This window comes from Pseudochaenichthys georgianus, chromosome 15, assembly GCF_902827115.2.
Source record: "Pseudochaenichthys georgianus chromosome 15, fPseGeo1.2, whole genome shotgun sequence".
NCBI lineage: Eukaryota > Metazoa > Chordata > Actinopteri > Perciformes > Channichthyidae > Pseudochaenichthys > Pseudochaenichthys georgianus.
In genome coordinates this window covers 21,990,107-22,017,766 of record NC_047517.1, presented here as the reverse complement: position 1 = coordinate 22,017,766, position 27,660 = coordinate 21,990,107, and the positions used below count along the sequence as shown (strand labels likewise).

Sequence of the window (27,660 nt, the reverse complement as noted above, 5' to 3'; positions counted from 1 at the left end):
TATACATTTATAAAAGAGTATTTAAACTTTGCGCACCAAATTCCATTATAAAAAAATCCTTATCTCATCATACAACCCATGTCAGTTATTGGCTTAAATAATAAGAGATGGTGTTATAATGTTAGGATATTCTTGGGCTACACAAACTGCAAACTTGTAGGCTATGCAAGTTGAAAATGTTTGTGTTTACTCAAGAGTCCCAAGTCCAATTTTACTCAACGAAAGCTTTATGATCACAGGTTCCTTTGAAATGATTAACGACTGCATGAATAAGCCGACTGGTCATTTTCCCGTAAAGTTTAAAAGAAACCATGATCATTTTACTGAGTATATATGATCTCATAAAAAAACATAAATAAAGCTATAAATGATGTCACACTTAAACAAAAAAAGATGAATAAATAAATAATACATACACACATAATAAATACATTTGCTTTCCAGGCAAGAGGGTTTCAACTATTTCACATTGCACTATTTAATGCAGGGGTGTCCAAACTACGGCCCGGGGGCCAAATGCAGCCCGCTGACCATTTTGAATCGGCCCTCAGCAAATTCAAAAAGTACAATGTAATACGGCCCACAAATTAAACTTTTGCTTGACTTATATTGTACTTCTTATATATGTAAACATATATTACACAGTAATATTCATGTATTAATAAGCCCACTTTTCAAATAAATTCACTCAATTAAAGTTGGAAACATTTTCTAACAAATCTTAGTTGATAAGAAAAAAGGCCCAACAACTTATTTACATAACCAGCTTGAAATAGACCCTTCATATTTCCCCTTATTATAAGCAATCTGTGGCTTCACATATTTTGACGGATGAGCTGCCAACAGAATAAATGAAACCAAAGCTATGATGGCTTCTTTTGTCTTAAGGCATTATCAAGTATCAAGCATAATTTACCTATATTTGATTAATTTTGCTAACTTATAACTGAACTTATGAGGCAATATACCTCATCTCTAGTGGATGGCCCAGCCCTTCGTATATCTTTCTGTATGTGTGGCCCTCGGTAAAAACAAATTGTACCCCTGATTTAATGTATATGGAAGAAAGAAAATAGCCTTTCCACCTTTAGTTGGCTGAATACATTTCAAAAGTTAACATAGTTTGCTCTTCAATAAAGTTAACCCGTGTGGACACTTGTTTACAGAGCAACAAGATTGAAAACCCCGCAAATAGAAGTATAATGTAGACAAGTGTAATGTCCGCACCATCAGCTGCTAAGCTACCTGTAAACAGAAGCCACGTGACAAGCGGCGCTGCCTGTCAGGGTTTTGCAGCAGCAGGACGAATGACGGCCGAGTTGGAGGAAGTTACTGGGAGCAGCTGTGCTAGTATGTAACCCTAAACGAGTTGGAGACAGCATTGCAGTAAAAGAGAGGTAAGAGTATTATACGTGAATATAAATATTTCTTAATATCCGAATTGATCGCATTGGAGCAGATGCATGTGGGCGTGATCATCTAACGACCGTTAGCAGTACTCAGGCTACAAACAAACTTGGTAGCTTGAGGCCTAATGCTAAAGCAAGCGAACTAGCCTGTCTGACAGATTAAGCACCGAGCGGTCTAAATAAACGTTTACATATTTTCTGCAACACATTTTTGATGTTCTGGCCTTTATTTTTGTTGATGCAAATTATATTCACAGGATCAGTTCATGAATTTAAGACAGTGAGTTACCTAAGGTGGTAACTTCCTTCTTATGCTAGCATTAGCTTGCTAATGATGCTAGTGCTCTGCTGTGGATTGTTGTTAGCCGTTTTATAACGCTAGCATGCTAACTAGCACACACTTCATACATTGAGAGAACTAGGTCACAAACATGCTGTGTTTCAAATTGGGATTAAGTCATATTAGGGATCATTGCATAAACCCGTCTGGAGATCTGCTAACATATTAACGTAGCGTTTTTTTAATGCACTGTTTATTTCTGGCCTGCACAATATTGTGTAGTGTAACTTTATTGGAAGGAATGGGCAGCTTGCTGCTAATTTAATCATAGCTTTGCTTTTGATGGTTTTCCAAGTTGGTCATTGTAAAAGCTTTTATTGCACTTGCAGAAATATACCTAATCTGTATTCACAATGTGAAAGACCCACGGAAATGGCCACAACTGAGATCATGCGAGGTTATTTGAACGCAGCCTGACTGTAGCAGGACAGTAAACAGGCATCTACAGTTGATTGAGGCAGCACAGAAGCAACGCTTAAAGCTCCCCATCACTATATTTCCAACAACTTTTAAAAGGGACATTCCGTCAGTAATCAATCACTTTCAACTTTAATTTGTTTTCTCTACATGTTAACCTTTATAAAAGTGTTTAAACGTGGTTGGATAATCCAAAATGACCGACCATTCAGGATATAGGGGCCCTAAAATTGACCCCCACGTAACCTTAAGACACAGATATCATCTTTACAAATAAACAAAATTCATGGTTCCTTTAAAACCCCAACATGATTATGGTCCATAATAAACAAATGTCGACATACAGTATTATTTAAAATTAAATATTAGTTATCCATGATATGAAAATCTTATTTTTGTAATTTTGTGTTTATTATACACTTTGTACTGCCTGTTGCTTTGTATCACTGTGGAACATGGTAGTTTAGCCTTCAAAACTAATCTGCTCATCCTTACTAGCTTGCTGAGATAAGACCAAAGACATGCATCAAGATAGTTCTTCTATAATTATTCATATAATTGTTTTTGCTTGATCAAAATGGGTAACTGCTGTTTTTCCCTACATGTTGTCTGTTTGTTTTCATACAGGAAGGCAGCAGCATTCATGGATATTGTGGACAGCTTTAACAGTTTAATACCCAGTGACCAGTTGGACGACTCCCTGATAGCTGGTCAGAATTTGGAATGTGACGCGAGTAATGAGTTTGGGACAGGACTCCGGCTGGAAGAGTCGCTGAAGAACATGCTCAGTGATAAAGATCCCATGTTTGGATGTGCAAGCTCCTCTCAGTTCAACCTGTTGGACAATGAGGACTCCACTTTTCCAATTGCTGGCTCAACAGGTATGTCAACGGACAAAATACAAATGTCCAATATGGATTTGTATTGATACCAAACCTTGATTTGAAGCTTATTTACATATGCTACTACCAAAGCCCAATCTCGCTGCTTCACACTAAAAAGGCATTATAATTCACAATAGACCTTGCTAAAGGAGGTTCTAAGTATATATAACGGTTCACTTACATTTCACCTACTGCTAAGTTTTGAATTGCACACTAATATTGTGGTGTCAGCCCTATCAGGCTTTGCATTCAAACTATTTATTTAGTGTGTTGGAGTTCAATCTTTTTGACTGTTGTGATTGCCAATTCAATTTCTAGTTGTGTTAAATGTATACATAATTAAAAAAGAAATACCCTTGGTACACAGGAAGTTAAAATACCTGTATTTGTTTCAGCTGTTGCAGCTCTCAGTGATGGTTCAGCACCCACAGGCCTCAGCGGTGAACTGACCGATGCAGAGACTTCACAAGTCAAGCGACCTGTTGGCAGGCAGAATAAACGTCCAAGTCATTTAGAAAACGGTAAATTACTCATTTAGTTTCCCATTTCCACGATATGACACCGTCAACTATAAAGGGTGTGACATTTATTCTCTATGTTTTGTTTTGTTGTTGTAGAAACAGACACATCCACCAACACCATGACCCGAGGACAAATAGGAAGGGAACCAGCGAACAGGATCCGGAAGTCGTTTCTTATCGAGAAAGGAGTTAAAGGCGCCCAGCTGAAAAAAGAACTAATTCTGGGAGGACGTGTTGATATTAATGATCTTCAAGGTGCATTATGGCTGAATCCTTCCGTTGTATTGAGACGATTGACTGTCACAATTGCAGGATTTAAGATTGAGCTGCTTCCAGGACCCTCTTACACACACAATATTGAAGGGAGCCTTGATGGTGGCTTTGCGTATTCTGGGGACATTGGGTTTGCGGTGCTGCCTGGTGATACCGTCAGTGTACAGAATCCCACACCTGAGAACGTGGCAGTGGTGGCTGAAGTTGCTGAAGTTGAGAAGAGCTCTGCTGATGATGCGGCCCTGGGGCTCGGCCCGTATGTGAATCCCAACGACGTGCAGACCCCCAACGGGACTTTGATGGGGAGTGCCTGCACGCAAGAGACACAACATGACAATCATAGTGTTCCTGAAAAACTAAAAACCGTCAGTAAAGAAAAGGATGGCATCAAAGAGCCAGAAAACGTTCAGAATAACAGAACTACTGTTAGTAACAAGACTAATGAAAAGGAAAAACAACAGATTGTGGCCAAAACACTACCGAAGTCGAAACTAGGACTGCCTTCTAACAAGAATAAAGACTTGGTTTCTGATAAACCAAATAACACGGTGAAGGGACATAAAGTAACCCAAAACATGGCATCCAAAATCCAAAGAGACGACCTGCTTAGAATAAAAAATCTCAAGGAAAAGAAAGAAATGTCACCTTTGAAAAGGCCTGCAGAAATCACCCAAAGTGAGCATGCTACTAAAATCCAAAAGACACAGGGCGCAGGTGAGAGTAAAGGGAAGCCAAGCTCTCTCGGTAAGAAGAGCCCATCGTCTGGCAACCGCGTTGATCCGCAGGGAACAACTAAACACACGTCTCCACCAAATATCTCCAAGCCTGAGACGGCCTCTCAAACACCTGTTCGTCCAGGACATCCTTTAAAAATGACAGAAGAGGGGGGGCAGGAAAAGCCCAAACTGAAAAAGCCAGAAAAGATTCTTCAAAGACAGAAAAGTAAAACTCCAAGAAGCATCTCCGTGGATGAGCCGCAGCTGTTTATCCCAGACAATGCTCCTGCTGTGAAGAAGGAAAATGCTGAAGAGACACCCGCTAACAATGAGTCGGTATGGGATGGAAACAACTGCTGTGGCCTGTGCAAGAACCAGCACAATAATACGTAAGTGTTGCAAAACAGATCACTTTCTCACTCTGACATAATTGGTGTATGTTGTCGATTTAACTTTGCAGGTGGTTATCTTTTTTTTATAGAAATGTGAACAATTTAGAATTTGATAGTTGAACATTTACCCAGCACAACCTGCAATAGTTCAGTGGATATTTAAAGATGATGAGGAAAGGTACAAGTTACCACAGTGTTTGTACAAATATCAACAGATATTGCCTTAGTCAAATTAGTGTTTGTGAACAAAAATTGAATGGTTCTACCGGTGTCCTTATTATAGTGGGCCAGAATGTATCTGCTGCACAGAATGCTTAAAAAAACACCTTTTAATAATGTCTGCACTTCTTTTAGGTTCATGGTAGGCTGCGGTCGCTGTGAAGACTGGTTCCACGGCGACTGTGTTGGTCTCGACCTTACCAAAGTGCGCGAGATGGAGGAGGAAGATCAGATGTACGTGTGCTTGAAGTGTTGTGAGGAAGAAAGCAAAAAGGTGGAGCCCGAGCCCCCGATTGCAGCCAAACCAGAAGTTAAAGCAAAGGTGGAGGAACAGGATGTGAGGCCGCCCCCCAAGCCCCAACCAGGACCCTCCGAGAAACTCACCTCAGGAGGCGTCAGACCAGTAAGAAATGTAAGCAGTAACACTTTGAGGTCTTTGATAAAGCTGTTTGATCATACTTAAATGTAAATCTTTCGATATAAAGGATCATTTATTTGTTCCCCCAGGATATTTGATTTCATCCTCTATTAATCATAGCTAGTGTCAACACTGTACAATGTATTTATTTATTTGTTTGCTTTTACTTTGCACATGGGTGTGTGTATACCCACCATGGTTCAGGACATTTTCCCACACATAAATACTCACCCTGTATTTTCAATGTTTGGCCGTGGGTTAGAATATTTCATGTGGTGTCTTTTTCCAATTTAAATGTTGCTGTTTTATTGAATGTATTAACTATGATGAATGTGCCTTTTCCTTTTCTCTCCTAAAATAGGATCCAGACAGGAGGCACTCCACAGATGCAGCTGATAAAACAGGTATTTTTTAAGAAGTGTTTAGAAACTTGGATGGGAAGTTTTAACTACTATCTGACATATAATAGACCAAATGATAAATTAGGAAATTAATTAGCAGGTCATTTGATAATGAAAATAATAATTAGTTTCAGCCCTAAATGTAGTTACATCTACAACAAGTCTTGTTCAAAATAGAAGATAATACACATTATCTCTGTCTTTTCTTAGATATTAGATAACAGCCTTCTTGTATCACAACTTTGTATGAAATCCCTGTTGTCGCAGATTTCCCCTCCTGCTCAGTAGATATCTTCATTCTGTCTTCACAGGCTTTTATCTGAAAGAGTCAAAAAGCAAGTCGTCAGGTTCAAAGAAACCTGTGTCTGTGGAGGCGATCCGGCGAAGTGTGCGGGACTCTCTGAAAGAAATTCTCATACAGAGGTATGTTTTTCATGAGTGAAAGTAAAAGATAAACTGATATGTTTTTTTATTGAAAAACTAAGCAAATGACTACCTAAACTTTCTGCACCTCAGGTTGAAGGAGTCCGATTTGAATGTCTCAGTGGAGAAGGCCTCTGAAGTTGCCAAGAAAACGGAGAGAGAGCTTTTTCACTTGTATAAAGACACTGACAACAAATACAAGAACAAGTACAGAAGCTTGATGTTCAATCTTAAAGACACTAAAAATAATGTAAGTATCATTGTAAACCAGGCATGCTTCAAATGTTTTGAGTGTGCCTTTTGAGTTTTAATATATTCATAGTTACACTTGCTCTTCTGTTGTATTTTTAGGTCCTCTTTAAGAGGGTTCTCAAAGGGGAAGTTTCTCCTGGTAACCTGATTCGAATGAGCCCTGAGGAACTGGCCTCTAAAGAATTAGCTGCTTGGCGACAAAGGGAGAACCGACATGTAAGTAATGCTTTCCTGTGAAACTGAATATATGCCATCAAGTTTGTAAAAAAATGACAGCAGTCTTCTTAAAGCCCTTAACAATACAAAAGGTAGGTTAAAGGTGGGGTAGGTAAGTTTCAGAAACCGGCTCGAGATACACTTTTTGTTATATTCCATGGAATGCTCTTAACATCCCGATAGCAATGAATATCTTAAGTGCTTTGACAAAAAATCCATAACAAAATTTCATCTGTAGAAGCCGTAATACTGTAAAAAGTACAACCAATCCGATCGGATTGGATTGGATGGCCTACCTGCCTGTCAGCCTTCCATCGGGGCACAAACTTATCTCGTGCCCTCATTGGTCATGTGCGCGTTCGTGTGTGTTGGAGGAGGGGCTCTGTAAGGAAGTGGCAGCTTTTCTCCGGTTGTGTATTTTCAAATTCTAGCGATCTCGAGCTGGTTTCTTAAACTTACCTACCCCACCTTTAAGCTTGAAATGTTTTTCCCTTTATTTGGTTGTATTTTGGAATGCAAGACATTCAGCAGCCCTTTAAAAATAAATATATTCCTTATTTTACAGACTATTGAGATGATTGAAAAGGAGCAAAGAGAGGCAGAGAGACGGCCGATCACTAAAATCACACACAAAGGAGAAATTGAAATTGAAAGCCAAGAACCAGAGAAAGCACCTGAGCCTGAAGAGGTAAGGGCCCCAACAAATATTACTCTAGATTATCTAATGTTTTCGTGACATGTTTGCTTCAATGTCTATTATTTTCTCCCCTTGTCAGCTTGACTCACCTCCCAGAGTTACCGAAGTCACAGCTGAATCTCCAAAACCCCCTGAGGAGAAAGCAGAGGGTCCCGGCACAGAGAAAGACACAACCAACCAACACAAGTCTCACTTATTTGACCTACACTGCAAAATCTGCACAGGTAAACCCTGAAATAAAAAAGTTGTAATGTTAGTCATCAATAGGATAATCAGGGATAATCAATATGACACTTCTTTAAGATAACCTGTATTTTACCTTGCAGAACTCAAGACATGCTGGTCAACCGCTGACCTGTTTATTGTACGAGTTTGGTGAATCTGAATTAACCCTTTAAAACTGAAAATGACACTTTTACCACAAACGAACAGTAGAAAAGCAACTATTGATGATTCCGATTATTTTTCGATACTTTTCTTAAAAAAAGGGAAACAGTCTTAAATGTAATTATTGTGCTTTATATTTCACACCAGAACCATAACCACATTGGTAAGTTAGCTAAAAAGATAGCCATATTAGACAGTTATCATTGCCATTAATTGCCTCGGCAAACTACGAAAACGTTCATTTGTCACAAAATAAATTACACTTGTTTGACTTAGATTTGAGGGCATGGACTTGAGCATGATGTAATTACGTTATCTATCACATTCGCTAACCTGTCTGGATGCCGGTTGGCGAGGTGCTTAGCGAAATTTGATGTGTCTTGGTTTGCAGGGATCTAAAACATGTCTTACAGACAGGCCTCGTGGTGTCCGTAGGCTTGCCCTCACTGTCGGAGATATAGCTCAAATACTTCCAAATTTTGCTTCTGGCGTCTTTTTTGTCAACAAGCCGAGGCGCAGCGGCAGTTGCACTCGCAGCCATGCTTCTCGCTTTCTCACATGCTCTGGCAGCTAGCGCGTGCACGAGAGAGGGGAGGCACTTAGAGCGTGCTTGAGAGGGGAGGCTTGAGAGGGGCGGGACTGCAGGCACGGCTGCAGTGCAGGGAGTGGAAGCAGAGCGCTGAACACACACGGCTCTTATTAAAACGGCGCTTTCTCACCGGAGTACTTTCCCCCGTCATACTTAAAGTACCGAAACTAATGAAACGGAGGAATCGTAACGTTTTTAACGGCAGGGTATCGTGGTACCTTTCAAGTATCGGTACACCGTGCAACACTAGTCAGATGGTGAAAATATTCAAAATGTAGCATATAAACTTCTACTATTAGGTTGCTAAAATTAGTTTTGCTGCTGCCCTGGTCCACAGTAGTAAATTAGATGACATCACCACTTTCTATGTTTTTTCCTGCTGTCATTATCTTCAGTTACCAACTTGTGTTGTTTCTTTATTTGAAATAGGTCGTATGGCGCCACCTGTGGAGGAGGCACCGACCAAGGTGGTTAAAGTTGCCACTACAGTTGTCAGGAGGCAGTCCACCAAATCAGAAGAGACGAAGAGCGCGGGAACCCCTGCAGAGGACGACCTGCACCTCACCGTTTTAGAGGAAAGCTTCCGAAGCGCTCAGTCAGGCTACGATGGAAGGTAAACAGTCATTTCTGATAATGTGTGGTTCTCGTCTACAAGCTTAGTTTTTGCAAGCTAGCTCAATTTTGTATTTGCCACAGGTCGGATCATGTAGCTGGAAGAGATGAAGAAGCCGCTTTCCTGTCCAACCTGAAGTGCTTGTGGCAAGGACTCGTTCACATGCACGCTGTGGCCAAGTTAATGACAAAAGCCTTCCTTGTCTCAGGCACTTTGGACAACTTGACTGAGGTAACGTGGGAAAAAATGAATATATTTTGAGTAGCTAGACTAAGTACTGCCACTAAGGTTGGATCTTTGTTTCCTCTCTCAACAGGACCTTCCAGACAGCATTCAAGTTGGCGGGAGGATAACTCCACAGATAGTGTGGGACTACTTGGAGAAGATTCGGGCAATGGGAACTAAAGTGAGTTTTTGGCAGCTTTCCCACTGAAAGGGATTAAACAGCCTGTAGTAAAATGCTGTCATTAAATATAAATCACCAAGAATTACATAAGTTTCATTGTGATCAAGAGCAGCTTAAGTCCTTACAATTAACATCCACATGTGATGCATTATAAAGCTGCTCCATTGAAGATTTATGTGCAAACCTCTGGCACTTGCATTGCAGATTTTTTACTGACGCATGCTTTTTCTTTTATTAAAGGAGGTATGCCTGATCCGCTTTTCCCCCGAGACGGACGAAGATGAGATCTCCTATACTCTTCTGTATGCCTACTTTAGCAGTCGTAGGCGTTTCGGGGTGGTGTCCAATAACCGGAAACAAGTGAAGGATATGTATATCATTCCTTTGGGTGCCACTGAAAAAGTCCCACATCAGCTTGTTCCCTTTGATGGGCCAGGTAAAGATCATGAAACATGAATTATGTTCCTCTCTGTAGGTGATATTACATTTCTTATTTGACTTAATCTCTTCCTTTTGACAGGTTTAGAAAACAACCGTGCCAACCTTCTTCTTGGACTCATCATTCGCCAGGCACCTAAAAGGGAATTTCTTCCTGTGGACATGAATGAAACTGCCAGGATTATTCCTGAAATCATGCCCATCACCATTTCCACAAAAGAAACCAGAGCGCAAGAGGAGGAGGAGAAACTTTTCATCTCCTCCTTGACTACTACACATAAAAAAGAAAATGAAAAACCACTTAACCCTACGGAAGAAGTTAAAGAGCCGATTACAGAATCTTCGGAAGAACCATCTGCATCGGAGGAGCCCAACAATCAGGAGCCCCGAAAACCACTGCGCTTTCTTCCAGGTGTGCTATTAGGCTTGGGTGGGGAATGTCCACCTCTGCCAGATGTTGGAGGTAAACCTGCAACAACAGCAGATGACACCCAGAAGACCCAAGCAGCTCCAAAAACAGAGGCTTCGATTGGGAGCTTAAAAAGTCCAACAGCTGCTTCACAACGAGAGCGCTTTGTCATCAGGAAGAAAGACGCTAAATCTGTTAAAGCTGAACCGGCGCTACCCAACCCGACTCTTACATCTGTTGCTAACAACTCAGGAAAGGATGCCGCAGCGGTGACCCACAGTGCACCAGTCTCTCTGAAAGATAAGCCTCCAGATGTATCGACCGAAGCGTTTTTAGCGAGCCTTTCAGCAGCGCAGAGTGGGACTGAAACCAGCAGCGCTGCTTCTGCAAACAAAGGAGACGTTGGCCTTTTGTCTGAGAGTGAGAAAACACCATCTGAAGGGAATTCTTTGTCGCAGCCCCAACCCATGGCTCCTCCAGCTAATAGCTCCAAACCTCCTTTAAGTGGAATATTGAAAAAATCTTCAGCCTATTCCAGTGTGAATGAGGATAAAACAGCGGTGCTACAAAAGGATGAAGCAAGCCACCCCACTCCTTTGAGCCCCAAACCTGTTCCTGTTGTGAGCAGTGCTAGAAAAGAGCCGGTTACACTCTTTCACCAAGGATATTTACAGCTTTATCAGGCCAAGAGCAAACCCAAGGAAGAGAAACAAACAACTATTCCATTACCGTCGAGTGAAAAGGAGAACCCGGGCACATCCCAGGCTGATGCTAAAGCATTTCAGACAGTTTGTGCTCCCGCAGAAGAACCACAGGCAGTGAGTTACACAGAGATCAAGCAGGAATCGGTAGTGGCACCAGCTCTCTCAGAACACAAGGATGCATCCATCCCATCTCAGCAGCCTCAGGTACCTGGCAGCTACCCCACAGGCCCTCCTCCTCCTAACACTTTCTCCAGCCCACCCCCCCAGGATCAGAATCACAGTGCACCGTGGGTTCAGAATAGCTCGTCAGACGCTCTCGCTGCACTTCAATCACAGTACGCAGAAAGCTGCTCCGAACCAGCTCCCCCACCTCCGTCCCTGGCCAAAGAACACAAGCGTCAAGAGGAGAAATACAGCGATCCGTGGGAGAGGCCGCGCACGTCCGAGGACAGAGATCACCACGGGAGGCACAGCCATCACAGGGACACTAATCACGGGAAGAAGAGCCGGAACCACGACAGGGAGAGGAAGCGCGATCGCAGCCACGAGAGAGAGAGGAGCAGGCACCACGGACACTCTGACGACCGCTACGGCGAGAAGAGGAAAGAGAGACACCACAGCGACGATCACAGCAGCCGGAGTAAGGACAGACACAGAAACAGGAGGGACTCTGATTATGAGAATGGACGGAGAAGCTCAAAAGACAGTTAATTATGTTTTTTTTTTAAAAGCCCTGACAAGGTTTGGGGGGGCTTTAAGAAAGACTGTTGGTCACTAAACCGGTTCAAAACACTTGATTGTGAAGTTGTTTGTTATTTTATACAACGGTCCACAGTTTGTATGCCATTTCCTTCATAGAAGTAACCCATTTTATGTTAATAACAATACAGCCAAAATGAAATATAATTTAAAGTCAGATTGTGAAGACATGTTCTCTTCAAGCCAAGAAGAACTTAATATTGGAACATTTTAACCTTTTTACTGTATATATCCAGTTCCTTTTGAGCTGCCGTGCTGACTACAAACAATCAGTAAATGTTTTCAGTCTTGTGGGAACATACGAACAACGTGTGGACCATCTGGTGGACATTTTAAGTTGGCATGAATGTAACAGAAAACGTTTCACTAAGAACCTTGGAACAGCAGCTTTTCTCCCCCCTCCCCCCATTTAAATTCTTTTAAATTGCTTAATTATTTTTTAGACTTACTCTTTTTGAAAAGGTATGTACATTTTGGCTTGTAATATACATTAGAGATGAAGTGTGCCTTTGCACTGTGTGTTTCTGTACAGTTCGTAATAAAGCTAATTCTTTTTTATTATTGATTATAAAAAATGTGTTATTTCTTTCTAATTGTTATATTAACAAGATTTTAGACATTAGGACTTTAGTTTTATTTTTTTCTCGTTGGAAAAATGACTAATGTTAAAGCCTCACAACATATGTTTGAAATATTTAATCATAAAAGTTGTATTACATTTATTCTGAAACATCTACCCGTATCACATTGATTTCATCCTGATCTATATATCAGTCACATGGAAATCAAGCAGTACAATTTTGCAGAAACAAGTTTAAAACAGTTAAAGGTGGGGTAGGTAATTGTGGAGAAACCAGCTCGAGTGCGCTAGAATTTGAAAATACACAGCCGGAAAAAATCTGCTACTTCCTTACAGAGCCCCTCCTCCAACACACACGAACACGCACATGACCAATGAGGGCACGAGATAAGTTTGTGCACAGATGGAAGGCTGACAGGCAGGTAGGCCATCCAGTTACTTTACCCGGGCCGGCTAAAATGATTGGTCGTGCTTTTTACAGTACTACGGCTTCCAGAGATGATATTTTATTATGGGTTTTTTGTCAAAGCACTTAAGATATTCATTGCTATCGGGATGTTAAGAGCATTCCATGGAATATAACAAAAAGTGTATCCCGAGGCGGTTTCTCAAACTTACCTACCCCACCTTTAAGTGATAACATTTTAACCTCCTAAGTACTCTACAAAAATCTCCTCAGATACCATCACAAAATGTCACTACTATTCATTGCCCTCGTAAACATCGAATCCCTTACTATTCCTGAGGAACTGCAATTGCTTGGTATCTTTAAACAAAAAAACATTTCTTAGATTTCCTTCAAAGCCTTTTGAAAACAACCCAAAAGTAACAATTGATACATTTCTGTACACTTCAAACCCCCCAAAGTAAAGCTGACCTCCGTAGTTTAAAGCCACGTAACGCTCAAATGGATCTAAATCTTGGAGGACTCTCTTATTGTCCACCACCACCTGGATAATTGTGCTGTTTAAAGATATAGAGACATTGTACCACGTGTTGCAGCACAGTGTGACATTTCTGAAAGTTATTGGCAGGGAAAGCCTCTCCCCAAGATTTACAGCAACTTTGAGGTGTCCGTTTTCAAGTCCCACTGCAAGGTAGTCGTCATCTTCATGTTCAGCCTTCCCCATCCACATTACCAAACTGTTATTCGAGCTGGTTTTAAAGCTGAAAGAAACCTGTGTGTATTTAAAATTCCTCGTGTTGTATCTCGGGTCCTGGTATTTAACATATGAGCTTCCCACAAACTTGAGAGTGTCCGTGGCTATTTCTGAGTCGCAGTACCTCCCACCCAGTCCCAAAGGGCATATGCAGCGGTAAGAGGGGACACCAGATGGGGCACATAAGGAACCCTGTCTGCAGACGTGGTTTAAACAGCTTACAGACTGGTTACACACAGAGCCAGTCCAATATGGCGGACACACACACATAAATGAGTCACTTCCTGTTGACCTGCAGTGTCCTCCGTTTTTGCACACCGTATACCCACAGGCGGTCCCATCCCAGTCCCCCACATTTGCTCCACTAATAGCCCCCATCTCTGTTAACTCCAACTCTTCCCCGTTCAGTATGAGTTCTCTTAAACCCCCAGTGAAGCCCACCGGCTCCTTTTCTGTTGCATCTGTGGAGACGAAGCTTAAGGTTGACACGCCCCCGATGAAGATGTCAGTAGCAACATCGAGAGTGGCCATCCCCCCAGTCACATTCTCTCTAGTCTCCTTGTTGTCCAGACTGAGGAAGCCTTGGTGACCGACCCGGCCAGCCGTCACCGAGTGCCAAGTCCTCCCACGTGAGTCCACTCGCTCAACAGACTGCAGGATGTGGGGGCCATCCCCCAGATTGTACCGCAGCTGGACAAACCCCGATGTCAAGGAGAGGCACAAGAAGTCTCCTGTTGGAAGAAAATAAAATGGTCATACTTTTCAGTTGTAGTGATGTCCCTCTGTTAAAAAGTCAGTTCACCTACTGTTTTTGTAGTTGAAAAAAAGTACATTTGACAGGTTTAGATCAGTTTTCGACCAAACTCACAAGAACATTGTTTGTGGAACTCCTGACTGAAAATGTAAAGTTAAAAGTAAAAGTTAAAACTTTTATATGACGACATTGTCATGAACTACTATACTATTTTTGTAATATACCATGACTTTTTATGCTTTTATTTCATCACTGTTTTGACTTTTTGACACATTATTAGTGAGGTTACAATACGATACAAATATGCTAGATTTCAGATGCCTTTTAACCTGTTAAGCCCCAAGGTCCCCCTCTGCGGGTACTTTACTTTTTACAACACTGTGTCTCAGGGGATCTTAATATTTAAGAACCTATTAATGTGTTATACCAGATTAACGGGAATAATCTCAGCTAACTGACGATACAAACCATTTTTACCAAAACAAAACACAAGTCTCATAAGAAGCATCTAAATGACCCCTGAGCGAAAAATGCTAACGCACTTTGGCACAGACAGAACTCAAGATAAAAGATACCCTTATTACTTATCGTAGCTGCACATACAAGATATCCGATTAAAGCTGAGGTTCCACAGATTATTTAAGTATACCTATCATCACTGAGTGATCCGAACTCGCGACAGGGGAAGCAAACACAGACATCACAACACGTACCTTACGGAGCTTTTACGGGAGATCGTCTCACCGTAGCTGTCAATCTGATCAAAAGACTTGTTCAATGGCATTCAAACGAGAAAAAACGCAGATGAATCGGTTAATCCATAGGTTGATAATGTTTCTGTGTAATACTTTTTTTTATAATCCATAATTCCATTTTCATTCTCGCAAGGATCCTGGAGGGGGCCTGGGAGTACGCTTATCCGGTCTACATGTGTTTTTTAGACTTGGAGAAGGCGTATGACCGTGGGAGGTGCTGCGGGAGTATGGGGTGAGGGGGTCTCTACTCAGGGCCATCCAATCTCTGTACTCCCAAAGCGAGAGCTGTGTCCGGGTCCTCGGCAGTAAGTCGGACCCATTTCCGGTGAGGGTTGGCCTCCGCCAGGGCTGCGCTTTGTCACCAATCCTGTTTGTAACATACATGGATCGGATTTCGAGGCGTAGTCGTGGGGGGGGGGGGTCTGCAGTTCGGTGGACTAAGGATTGCACCACTGCTGTTTGCAGATGATGTGGTTCTGATGGCTTCATCGGTCTGCGACCTTCAGCACTCACTGGATCGGTTCGCAACCGAGTGTGAAGCGGCTGGGATGAGGATCAGCACCTCCAAATCTGAGGCCATGGTTCTCAGCAGGAAACCGATGGACTGTCCACTCCAAGTAGGGAATGAGTCCTTACCCCAAGTGAAGGAGTTCAAGTATCTCGGGGTCTTGTTCTCGAGTGAGGAAACAATGGAGCGTGAGATGGGCCGGAGAATCGGAGCAGCGGGAGCGGTACTGCAGTCGCTTTACCGCACCGTTGTGACGAAAAGGGAGCTGAGCCAGAAGGCACAGCTCTCTGTCTACCAGGCCATTTTCGTTCCTACCCTCACCTATGGTCATGAAGGATGGGTCATGACCGAAAGAACGAGATCGCGGATACAAGCGGCCGAGATGGGTTTCCTCCGCCGGGTGGCTGGTGTCTCCCTTAGAGATAAGGTGAGACGTTCGGTCATCAGGGAGGGACTCGGAGTTGAGCCGCTCCTCCTTCGCGTCGAAAAGGAGCCAGTTGAGGTGGTTCGGGCACCTAGTTAGGATGCCACCTGGGCGCCTCCCTAGGGAGGTGTTCCAGGCACGTCCAGCTGGGAAGAGACCAAGGGGTAGACCTAGGACCAGGTGGAGGGATTATATCTCTTCGCTGACCTGGGAGCGCCTTGGGATCCCCCAGTCAGAGCTGGTTGATGTCGCCAGGGAAAAGAAAGTTTGGGGCTCTCTGCTGGAACTGCTACCCCCGCGACCCGACCACGGATAAGCGGGAGAAGATAGAAGATGGATGAATTCCATTTTTATGTAAAAATCGGAGAGTAAAAGTTAGCTGCTAATGGTAGCCACCAGAGTTATCGCAGCTTCCGGTCTTGGCTATGCGGCAGTCTCATACATACACATTACCAAATAAGGAGTATGTGGGAGTTCCTCTCGATTCCATTGTCTCTGACGGTTAGAAAGAGATGTCAATCAGCAAAATCGGGCAAGGGGGGCCAGAGATAGGTCAAATCCACCCAAATGACCCCAGAAGTGTTTTCTTTTTGCTAAATCTCTCTAAAAAGGTCACATTTCACTTGTTTTGCATCAATCTTGATACAGGATACTTATTATATGTTATAGTTTGGATTCCTAAAGCTTTTAGTCTACCATCCCATCATTCAAGGGTGGTTTTCACTATAAGTAATTATTTTTTTTTTGGACGGACACAATTTACATTTTTTTACTGTGTTCAATCTGAATTTACTTTAATAATAATAATAATTTAATAAAAACATCTATATTGATTCGGACACTTCTACATCCAACTCACAGGTGTAATCTTGCTTTGAGAAAAAAAGATTATTAATTTAACCCTTTTAGAAGGGAAGATATGGTCATTTGTTCTGGGAATGTTATTTTCGAGCCTGAGACCTGAAAAACAGGCTCGGGGCTTAAGAAGTTAACATGGAATACTTGCAGTTTGAAGAATAATTAAAGCAACTTTTTTTACACGACAATACAGTATTATGGGTTCCAATTTGATATATATCTATTACTCAAAAGACTGTTTTTATAAAGGTAAGATAAGATAGAACTTTATTGATCCCAATATGGGACATTTTTGTAAGTGCAATGTGTAATTAAAGCAACTTTTTTACACGACAATACAGTATTATGGGTTCCAATTTGATATATATCTATTACTCAAAAGACTGTTTTTATAAAGGTAAGATAAGATAGAACTTTATTGATCCCAATATGGGACATTTTTGTAAGTGCAATGTGTATATCATTACTTTTTTTATTATACCGTGGAATAAAAGGATCATTGGCATATATAATGTTTGCCATTGTGGCAGAACATTGAGAGCAAATATATAGTAATCCTGGATACCAACACACTCACATTCTGCACCGCAAATGTAATATTTATTTTATCAAAATAAAGCAGGATATTAATGTCCTCACCAGATCTGGCACTGAGGTGCTGTGCAGTGTAGACAAGGATGCCATCAGGTGATAAAGGCTGGAACTGCAGCTGCAGAACAGTCCTGTGTCTAATGCTCATAGGTGGGAATGACATCCATGAAGACTGGTTACCGCTGAAGAACGGATCACTGATGGTCACAGCTGTCACAGGCAGAAAGATACAGCAGTTCAATAATTGAAAAGTGAAGGTCTTGTGTTAATAAATAAATAAAAAACACATATAATGATAAAGTTAAGGTTCAGTGGTACAACCTTTCTCGCAGTAGAGCCCTGCGGTCCCCAGGGGGCACTGGCAGGTATATCCATTGGGCAGGGGGATGCAGGTGGAGCCATGGGCACACAGAGGAGGGGGGGTGTGCTCCACATCACACACAGACACCGTCTCAGAGCAGAGTGCTCCCTTCCATCCAAATGGGCACTGGCAACTGCAGACGGACACAGGCAGGCTCTGTGAAAAGCTTGTAAACGCTGTCATTCCTTTCGCTATACTTGTACTGTGTAACTGAGTTTCTATAGCCTACTGATGTTTAGTCTCTTGGGAATATCAAGAACAAAAACATTGTCGGGGTGAATCCCTGTCATTTATAAAACCATTCACAAGAGGATTTGGTGCAAGTAATCAAAATGATTATACCAAATGTCATTTATTTTGTACTTACTACACCGATGAGCCAGAGTCCACGCATGTCCCCCCATTTCTGCAGTGAACATGAACACAAGGGGTGACTCCACACTGACCCACGCTGCGCCCAAAGGCTGGATGTCCCGCAGGCTGGCCCAGCATTTGGAACTTTCTGTCTCTTCTTGTGCGAAACTGCACATCAAAAATGCACCCTTTGGAAAGGACAAACACACACACTGTAAGTCAGAGGGGTATCTTTTTTAGGGGATAATCAGAGGAAACAGAACATTTTGAATTTTCCCTGAATGAGGTTTAATAGTGAACAAACTAAAATGTGAATATCCTGATTTGGATTTAAAATAGAATGAGTGAAAAAGGAACAACTCTGAGTTAATTTGTTAAATGGCTTTTGAATCGTGTGACACCACAGGGGTTAATATCAAGTATACATACTGAATTCCAAACGTTTTTATTGGATGTTAACTCTTGAATTTGATGGAATAAATGATCTGCAGTCTCTGTCATACACATCCAAGATGTCCGCTTTCATAATTCCAATCTCTTCCCCCTGTCATCATGCATCTCCCTCATCATATTTGCTTTTTGCTTTCATAATTCCATTTTACCAAGACAATATTTACTTTGGCCTGTACCTGCGGAGCACTGGGCCTTCTATAAATATAAGGCCTGAGCACAAGCCATGGAGTCATCTGCACACGCTGACTCCCATCTCTCTGCTGCATTAGTCATTGGCATAAACAGGATGCAGGGAAAATGTCATGCTCATTCATGAATATTCATGGCATGATGCTGTCTTCTTGGCAGACTCAAGTGATGGTTGCCGAGCTGCAAACATCCAAAAGCGAAGCAGATTCATGAGGAAGATTATTAAAGCTGGTTATTTTTTGTTTTGCTGCTCTCATGACATGCCAAAATGCTAGTTTTTGCCTTACTTATTATTTGTATTATTATCTTGTTATTACAAAGAAATAAGAAACCAGAAGAGCCAAGTCTGGCAATCATACATATGAGAGAAAAACATGTGCACAATGAATTTGCATTTGAAAAAAAACGCCTTACAAAAAATTGTTTCAGAATATTTTCTATTTAGTTCCTGTGGCAATCTTTAAAGATCCAAATAAAATGTACCACCATGCCAGTCATGTTGCAGTCATCATTTTATAATTTCATTCAGCAATTAAGGCCAAAAGCTTGTTTTGTTTGGTCACAGTGACTTTTGACCACAAAATGTTAACAGTTGGTTGGACATTAATGAAACATTTGAAGAAATACCCTCAAGGCGTTCACGAGAAAGGGAAGCAGAAGGTCACAGCAACCTTTACCTTTCGACCTTTGGTCACCAAAATCCAATCATTTCCTCCTCGAGTCCTAGTAAACGTTGGTACCAAATTTGAAATGTATCGCTCAAAGCGTTCCATATCACATTCACTAGAATGTTTTCTATAAATGAACACAGGGATATACGCATGTAACCCCAGTCTATGGTACAACCCCATTAATGTTGTTAGCACTGGTACTGACCCTCAATATCTTTCAACAAGTGTGATCAAAAAATATATGCATGATTTAAAAACACAAGCCTCCTCATTCCATGTTTTTTGATCAGCAGCTCAAATAGAGTAACTGATTTCCCCCCCCGCCCCAGCAGCCGCAGTACCTCCTCTGCCACCTTTCCAAAGGGGAGTGTGGATCTGTTGATAACTGGGAGTGAAGTGCATTATCAGTGTGTTCACTGCCAGCCATCATGATTAGGGCTCCAGGAAGGTCACACAGATCTGATTAGACGCTCATGAGTTCTCATTACATCCCGAGCAGAGAGGTTATGGTACCACCAGCGTCGCCTGACTCAGGTAGTGCTCACCATTACAGGGGAGTACGACAGGCTGATACAGCACCGCCTGACTAATGCGGTACCATAGCTGAGTCCATTTTGAAAGGTTTATTTGGCGAATGAATTACATAATGATAAATGAGCAAACACACAAAATCGCTCCAGTCCTTAAATACAGAAAAGCTCTTGTTCATCTCAAATGGATTAGCCATGACATCTTATAATAACCAGCTTGATAGCTGTAGTGCAGAGACTGCTGAAGCTGGTTATGATGATATTCATAGCTGTTGTCATCATTACGGTTATGGCAATTTTGCTCCACAGCCCCGAGCATTAGCAGCACAATGAATGCTCCCCAGAATACAATCCTACATGGGCTCACCTGAGAGAAAGCATAAAAGATGTTGATGATCACAAATGATAATTTGTATGGCAGCCTTGTTCATGTGACTTATCAGCAGTGGAATGGATTTGCACACAACGCAAACTGCAGAGGGGTGTGAAGTGATTAAAGGCACAATCAACCTCAACGCTCGGTGCAGGCCTCATACAGCAGTCCGAGCCTGTAACTCCCTTTTTCATTACACGCCTCCCCCTCTGCTTACAAATAGACCGAAATCTTTGGAGGAAGCACAGGTGCTTTGACTCCAGACAACAGTGTTGGGCTGTAATAAAGCTGTTGCTGTCTTACCCTGAAAGCCATTACGGAACCTGGATCCAAGTGGCAGGAGTTCAGGGGTGTACTCATTATATCCACCCACAAAGAGCTGGTTGAAAACATTGAGGCCCAGCAGGGGGCCTGGAGAAGATCCTGTTCTGTTACGTTGCCCGTCAACCTGAGAAAGGCATTGTAAAATGTCAATTTACAAGCACAACCTTGCCTTGCTGCCTCCACAGCTTTTCAATGTTGCTGCAGACTTTTTCAGCAGTGGTGGAGCAGCACTTGGATATTTTACCAGAGTTTAGGAATACTCTGTTACAAGTCAAAGTCCTGCATTCAAAATGTTACTCAAGTAAACCATCAAAATATACTTAAAGTACTAAAAGTAAAAGTATTTATTATGCAAATGAGTCCATCTCAGAATGGTATATAGTATATGTTTTGATTATAGCTATTGATGCATTAAAGTGTTGGTAAAGGTGCAGCTAGTTGTAATGACTTTGTATACTGCAGGGTAGATTGTGAAATTACTCCAGCTTTAAATACACTCCCATTTAAGTGTTGATTATATTTCACATTTTGTATCAAAATCTGTGAAGTAACTTAAGGTAGTAACTTGTACAAGTACATGATTTAACTCTGAATTGTTGTGGAGTAGAAGTACAAAGTAGCATAAAATGGAAATACTCAAGTTAAGTACTAGTATCTCAAAATTGTACTTAAGTACAGTACTTGTGTAAGTATACTGAGTTACTTCCCACCTCTGTTTTTCAGCCACACTTAGTTGATGCAAACATCCTTTTCCTGATCACTGGACCACAAATGATTTGTTGGTAATTAGCAGCCTGATGTGTTTCAGAAATCATTCACCGTACTGTGACACCATTTACATCCTGCATCCCCTACACTGGGCAGGACAGCTCTCTAAAGTGTTTATGGGCGGATGTACACAGTGTAATACATACAAAAGGTTGGACCAAAATGCCAATAAATGAGCGGTAAGAACAGTAAAAAAGTAAGATTCAGAGTTGAAAGTTGAATACAGTAAAAACAACAACAAGATAATTACATTTCTACTTGATACACATGAAAGTCAGATTGGAATAACATGAAATATTTTGTACACAAAATGCTGTTAAAGGAAATACACATGAATTCTTCCTATCCCTTTAACTATCTGGTGACTTAACCTTTGAATGATTTCAACCTTGAGGCTGTTTTCCAGAATAATTGTCTATTGAAGCTATACTGGCAGCCCAACACCTTTCTTATTAACAAAAAGGACACCTATCAACACCAAATCACCTTCAGCCATCCGGTTCTCTTTGACCTTCCAAACGTAACGGTGTGAATGTTGGTCTGCAGGTTCAGTCGATCACTGAATGTGACTGCCACGCCCGATCCAAGGTTGAATCTATGCACCACTCGGCCATTCCGCAGTCCCAAAACAAGGAAGTCATCTCCATCATCGCCTGGAAGACACATAAATAGTTTGTCACAAGCACAGTAGACATGATAACTGCAAACACTGACCTTACAATTACACCATTTACCGATCTACACCACTAAGCAGGATATGTATATGAATATATAGGGTTTGTGGGTGATAAGACGCATTGAGTACGTAGTATGCAGAACACTATGCGATTTTAAACAGCCATTAAAACATCATCAGTAAGACTGCATCTGTACTATAAACATACAAATACATTATGTTTGTTTGCTGCAATATTAACTCTAGTTTTGTTCTATATTTTGCCTCCTCTGATTGTTTAATTACGTGTACCTTGATGACTGCCACCCAATAATTAAAGATGCTACTTCATTAAACCAATTATCACACGAATTATTTGTTTTTTTATCTATTCTTACTTTGTGCCTTTGTACCATTTCAAACAGTGCTGCTCTCTCTCCTGACAAGCGTTTCATTATTCATATTCATATTGTTTTGTTATGCCTCCACCTTGATGAATTGTACTCTCAAGAGAAAACGAGTGCATACAATCCACAAGATCTTTTTTATTCCTTTGCCCTCTCCCTCGTTTGATGAAATGTGCTGGTGACAACGACACAGCAGTTACCTGCTACTAAGTCTGACCCTGCAGGAAGATATCCTAATTTAAAGTGATGGCTGCTGACAGCATCACATTGCACCTGCATCTCAAAGACTGTTGAATGCAATTAGCACTGATACTTTTGAGATGCTCAGTTCACGTGTTTGTTTTTATGCTAGCAATGCCATCTTGCTCCCTTTGAAAGTCAAGAACAATAACAGTTAGCTGTTAACAGCACCAGGATATCAACTAATTATTGGACTGCAGAAAGACTCATTTTGAATGTCTCTCAATCTGCCCAAAAATAAAATCCATTTAGGGTTTAAATTGATTGGAGGATCTCTGATGAGATTGAAAATCCATTAGTGAGTGCATTACAGCAGGCGAACACTTATTTGTAAATCTTTAATGAAGTATGAAAACAAAAAACGAACTAAGGGGACATTTCGATGTTTCTTTTCGTCTTTTCATTTGACCGGTAGAATGGTTTTAAATTGCTGTGCGGGTGTCTAAATTGAGCTCACCTTGTCCTTTATGCCCAGCGAACAGCATCAGGTTGTCTTTCAAAGAAGATGAATTATTGGCCAGTGTGAACTTCAGCTTGAACTCGTAGAAGAAACTCAGGCTCGGGATGGAGCAATACGCCACGAAAGAAGTGTAACCAAACTCATCACTTCCACTGAATCTGGCACGGGTAATATTGATGGCTGCAAAACAAACATTTATTTTACACATTTGTGTTAAAATGGGACTAGGGGTCTTTTGTGTCTGTGTGGCTTGAATTGAACAGGCCTGATTCATCTTCTCCCTCTCAGGTTACCAAAAGATGGCACTATTGCTACACATTACATACCAAGGCTTTTTGAAATATTTTCTTTTCTGAATCTATAAGATGATGACCTGTTTTCAAACACCATCACCTCTTCAGTCCTTTTTCTATTTCCATTAGTAGCTGTTTACAAAAGCTTCTGGCAAGCATGCATCGCTTCATACCTGATGTTCACAAGGGCAGCACAATAATCCCATGATATTCAATTACAATCTCAAATTTACTTATTCAGAATGCATGGTTGATTCGATAATGCCTTCTCTTGTATCTCAGCACACCATCTCTCTTTTCATTTGATTTTTCACTAGGGACTCGATGTAATTTCCCTCCCCTGCTCGTAAAAAAATGACACGATGTGCTGTTGTTATTTCAGCAGTGAGGATTCACAAACACAAATGCTCTTCTTCAACACCTTGCATACTCTTCTGCAGCCCCAGGCTACGGCTAAGAAGGGCTCAGAGCTCCCCTCTGCGACTGCCCTCCGCTCTGTGTGGTTGCTAAATTATTAATAAAGCTGGGAATGCTTCTGTTATCGTATCCAGAGTGGTAGAGCTGCTTCTGCCTTTTGTTTCCCTCAAATGAGTGTTGCAGCTATAGGTAGTTCTCACTTAGCTGTTTTGCGTGTGTTTCAATTGATGTTACACATGATCATTATAATGCCCTACAATAACAACTGAGCTCAGACTAGATACAAACATGTGAGCCATGATTACAAAGATAAAGGACCTTGGATTTGTTCATAAGAGACGGCTGTGGCTCAGTGGATAGAGTGCTGGACTTCGAATCAGGGAGTAGCAAGTTCGAGTCCCACTGCAGTCAGCATGTCGTTGTGTCCCTGGGCAAGACACTTCACCCCAAATTTGTCCTGTGGGGATTGCCCACAGTATTAAATGTAAGTCACTTTGGATAAAAGCATCTAACAATTGACATGTAATATATTAAGAGGCTATTTACTTTGTTCATGGACACACTACCCATGAGCTTACTGTACAAATAAAGTCCAAACCAATCCAAACTGATATTTGCAAATATTAAAAGACCAGTAATAAATACGAAACAATTTTGATTTGATATTCTGTTATTCAGTAATATTTTCTATCAAATAAGAGTTTGGGTTTTCGCATTTCTGATTACCTGATTTATTAATGAACTTTAAGTGCCTTCTAGCATCTTTGTCATATTATATTTGTACAAGCTTAAGTGGTTGGTATAATATCACAAACTGTACTATCTAATTAAATCTAGCAAAACAGATATGCTAGAATTACTTATTAATTAATTATAAATATTGTTTAAATAATAGTAGAAATTGTTATCTTCTAAATCTAAACTTCAGGTGCCACAGTTTCTAATGTTGCTATATTAAAATGTCTTTAAGTAGAAAGGGTCAAGCTTACAAGAGAGAGACAGAGAGCGTAATCCACATCACCCTGACTGTCTCCATAAAAACGGAGCATCAGAACAAATCTAAATGTAATTGCATTTCTTTTACATGGATTTATCTTTTGCAACTGATAACATAAAGTACAACATGTGAGAGCTATCCTACAGGCAGGTGGAATATAATACAGTCTCTCTAATCCTGTGAAAAGGTTGACTTTAGCATCAGTTACTTTTCGGTGAACCGAACAGCTTTCATAGAAAATCACAATGGTCTATATCCCTCTTGTGCTGAAAAGGTAAATAGGAATTCAGAAATAAATAACTGAGTACATTTTTAGGTTTTCGTCCCACATGTGACTAATTGAACGGAAGCCACCAGCATAATGAATAATGTATACTGATATAATTGAGGTTCTATTAGAAAAACCCATCATTGCATTATACTTCAGAATGAGGTTCAGTGCTGGTGAAAGTCACGTGCTTGCTGAACATATTACTAACAAAGAAGCTCATGGACTGTAGCTGTGAAATGCATCCATCTATGGATTATAACTTCACACTCCGTCAAATAGTATCACCTTACATTTACACTGCTGGGTATTTGAGTAATGTGCTGCAAACCAAAAGGAGCGGCAGAAGAAAAACAGAATGACATGCGGCGCCAGTCAGACTGTGAAACGCATTTTGACAAAAATGCATGTGGTCTGTATGGTGTCCATCTTAGCTGTCACAGTGCAGCTGGGAAACAACAACTCTCCTGAGTCTCCACTACTAAATTATTTTCAACCTGAGAACAATGCAAGGTTAACAGAAACTTTGCTAAATCAATACTCAACTGAAGTGCTGATTCTGAATAATGCTGAAAATGGATTGTTTGAAATATATCTATGAAAATATGATGACATGTCTACACTGTTTTTTGACTGTTGAAAGCAGTGTTCACAACGTTTTTCTGCCAACATCTTTTCTTCGCATCATCCCTCCCTGACTTGGAACATCTTTTTATTAAAAATACCATTGTAACTCAATATAAATGGCCAACATCTCATTATGTTAGACTTGGATTCGAGAAACAAGCCGTAGTACCGGTGTATGTCACATGTGGAAATTATTTTTGTCTTTTAATTCTAAACACAAACAAACTAAACATGAATATTTAACATGAGGTATGGGCAACTTGTATACTCAGGTTCACCATTAGTGATTGTGAGTGAAGTCATTTTGAATATTCATTCATGTTTAATGAGCACGACTCTTGAGGCCTTTCAGCATCAATAGCACTTATCTCTACAGGCTGGCTCATAGACCAAATCTATCCATTAACCTGCAGGTGGTAACATCTTATATTTAAAGCAAACATTTAGCTCTTTAAAGTTTCCCTGGTGGACATACAACTTTAGCTTTGTCTCAAATAAAGGGAAAAAAAACAGGCGAACTTCGGCTCTGATCTCATCTGATGTAATCAGGATTAAAATTCAAATGTCAGCCATATACTTAGTTTGACACTGGAAGGTTAGATTTTCCGTTCGGGATGTAGGTGTTGAAGGTCTGTCAGAGGCTGTGGCATGGCTGAGTGATTTATATGCCAAGCACCCTGCTGCTCCTAGAGTCAGGTTAGTCAAGCAAAACCCTTTTGTTTCTTAGAGCCACTGACTGTGAAGCCTCTCTCATGGCATTACTGTTAGAATAGAGACCTTAAAAATATCATTAAATACACTATACTACCAATAACAATAAAATATAATTCTATACCTTCTTAGGTTATCCCAATTTGGAGTCTACAGCTAGGTAAATGCTAATGTTAACATGCTAGCATAGTCAACATTACATTGCTTTAAGTGTTGATTTTAAAGCAGGTATGTACCATTGTCCCCATCTAAGTTTAGAATTTGCCAATTAGCATTTAACATAAATGGGAATGTTTGTTTTGCAACTACATTATTTTGTCATTAAGCAAAGTATTGGACAAAGATGTTGATGTGTTAACGCTGGCGGTGCCAGAGGAAAAGTCATGGGATCACCAAAGTCGGAGGGACTCTTGCTCTGTGGACATTTAAAAAGAACTTGATGGCAATTTTTCCAATATTTATTTCAGTCTGGACCAAAGTGTCTGACCATCCATCTGACATTGCTGTCCCCAGAGCCATGTTGCGAGCATGGCTAAAAATACAGCACGTTTTTACAGTCAAATTCAACAACAGTTGTCCAGTATGGCATCATTTGTTTTCTGCTAATCAGTTATCCAGGAGTCCTTGAATACATGCAAAATGTAGCTGTGCATTTTCTATGTCTTGGATTATTAAGAGACTTTATATAACAGCATTATTTGAGTTTCACTACTCAAAAACATAGTATTTAAAACAGTTTAGAGTCCGCCACAGAAATGTGTCTTCCTATTGTTGAATAATTTCAGGAATATTACAAATGTATCAAAGGATTAATAATACATTAGTGTCAGTCAGCAAATGACCCTTCATCAATTACTTGCTCTGAAGTTGTGGGATAGAAATAAGAAGTTTATGTTTCCATCCATTTGTGTTATAAATTAGTCTTTGATTAAATGGCGAAAAAGTGACCACAGATGGGCGCAAGTAACAGTAAGCGAGATTATTAATAACATTGCTGGCAATGTGAGAACACATGAACACCCTGCTGTTCAGGCAGAAACTTGACATTT

The 27,660-nt window shown here is 40.9% G+C and overlaps 2 protein-coding genes across 3 annotated transcripts in view; one reads left to right on the top strand and one right to left on the bottom strand.

Annotated features, from left to right (window-relative positions):
- Positions 1-1,289: 1,289 nt before the first annotated feature.
- Positions 1,290-12,441, top strand: phf3 (PHD finger protein 3). Of its 2 annotated transcripts, none has more exons than XM_034100802.1 (16): positions 1,290-1,397; positions 2,798-3,047; positions 3,446-3,571; positions 3,668-4,949; positions 5,307-5,583; positions 5,951-5,993; positions 6,302-6,413; positions 6,507-6,663; positions 6,765-6,881; positions 7,447-7,569; positions 7,658-7,802; positions 8,984-9,167; positions 9,251-9,398; positions 9,484-9,573; positions 9,814-10,009; positions 10,094-12,441. In XM_034100802.1, exons 2-16 carry the CDS (start codon positions 2,810-2,812, stop codon positions 11,833-11,835), a joined length of 4,980 nt encoding a protein of 1,659 aa, XP_033956693.1. In that variant the 5' UTR covers positions 1,290-1,397; positions 2,798-2,809; the 3' UTR covers positions 11,836-12,441. The 2 variants fall into 2 exon arrangements, with proteins under 2 accessions (XP_033956693.1, XP_033956692.1); XM_034100801.1 differs by having other exon boundaries at positions 2,794-3,047.
- Positions 12,442-13,164: 723 nt separating this feature from the next.
- eys (eyes shut homolog) overlaps positions 13,165-27,660 on the bottom strand; it is a 275,597-nt gene continuing 261,101 nt past the window's right edge. Inside the window, 7 exon segments of the mRNA XM_034100069.1 lie at positions 13,165-14,354; positions 17,562-17,723; positions 17,835-18,007; positions 18,242-18,416; positions 20,748-20,892; positions 22,023-22,189; positions 23,296-23,478. Of these exon segments, the coding sequence (XP_033955960.1) occupies positions 13,165-14,354; positions 17,562-17,723; positions 17,835-18,007; positions 18,242-18,416; positions 20,748-20,892; positions 22,023-22,189; positions 23,296-23,478 (2,195 nt within the window).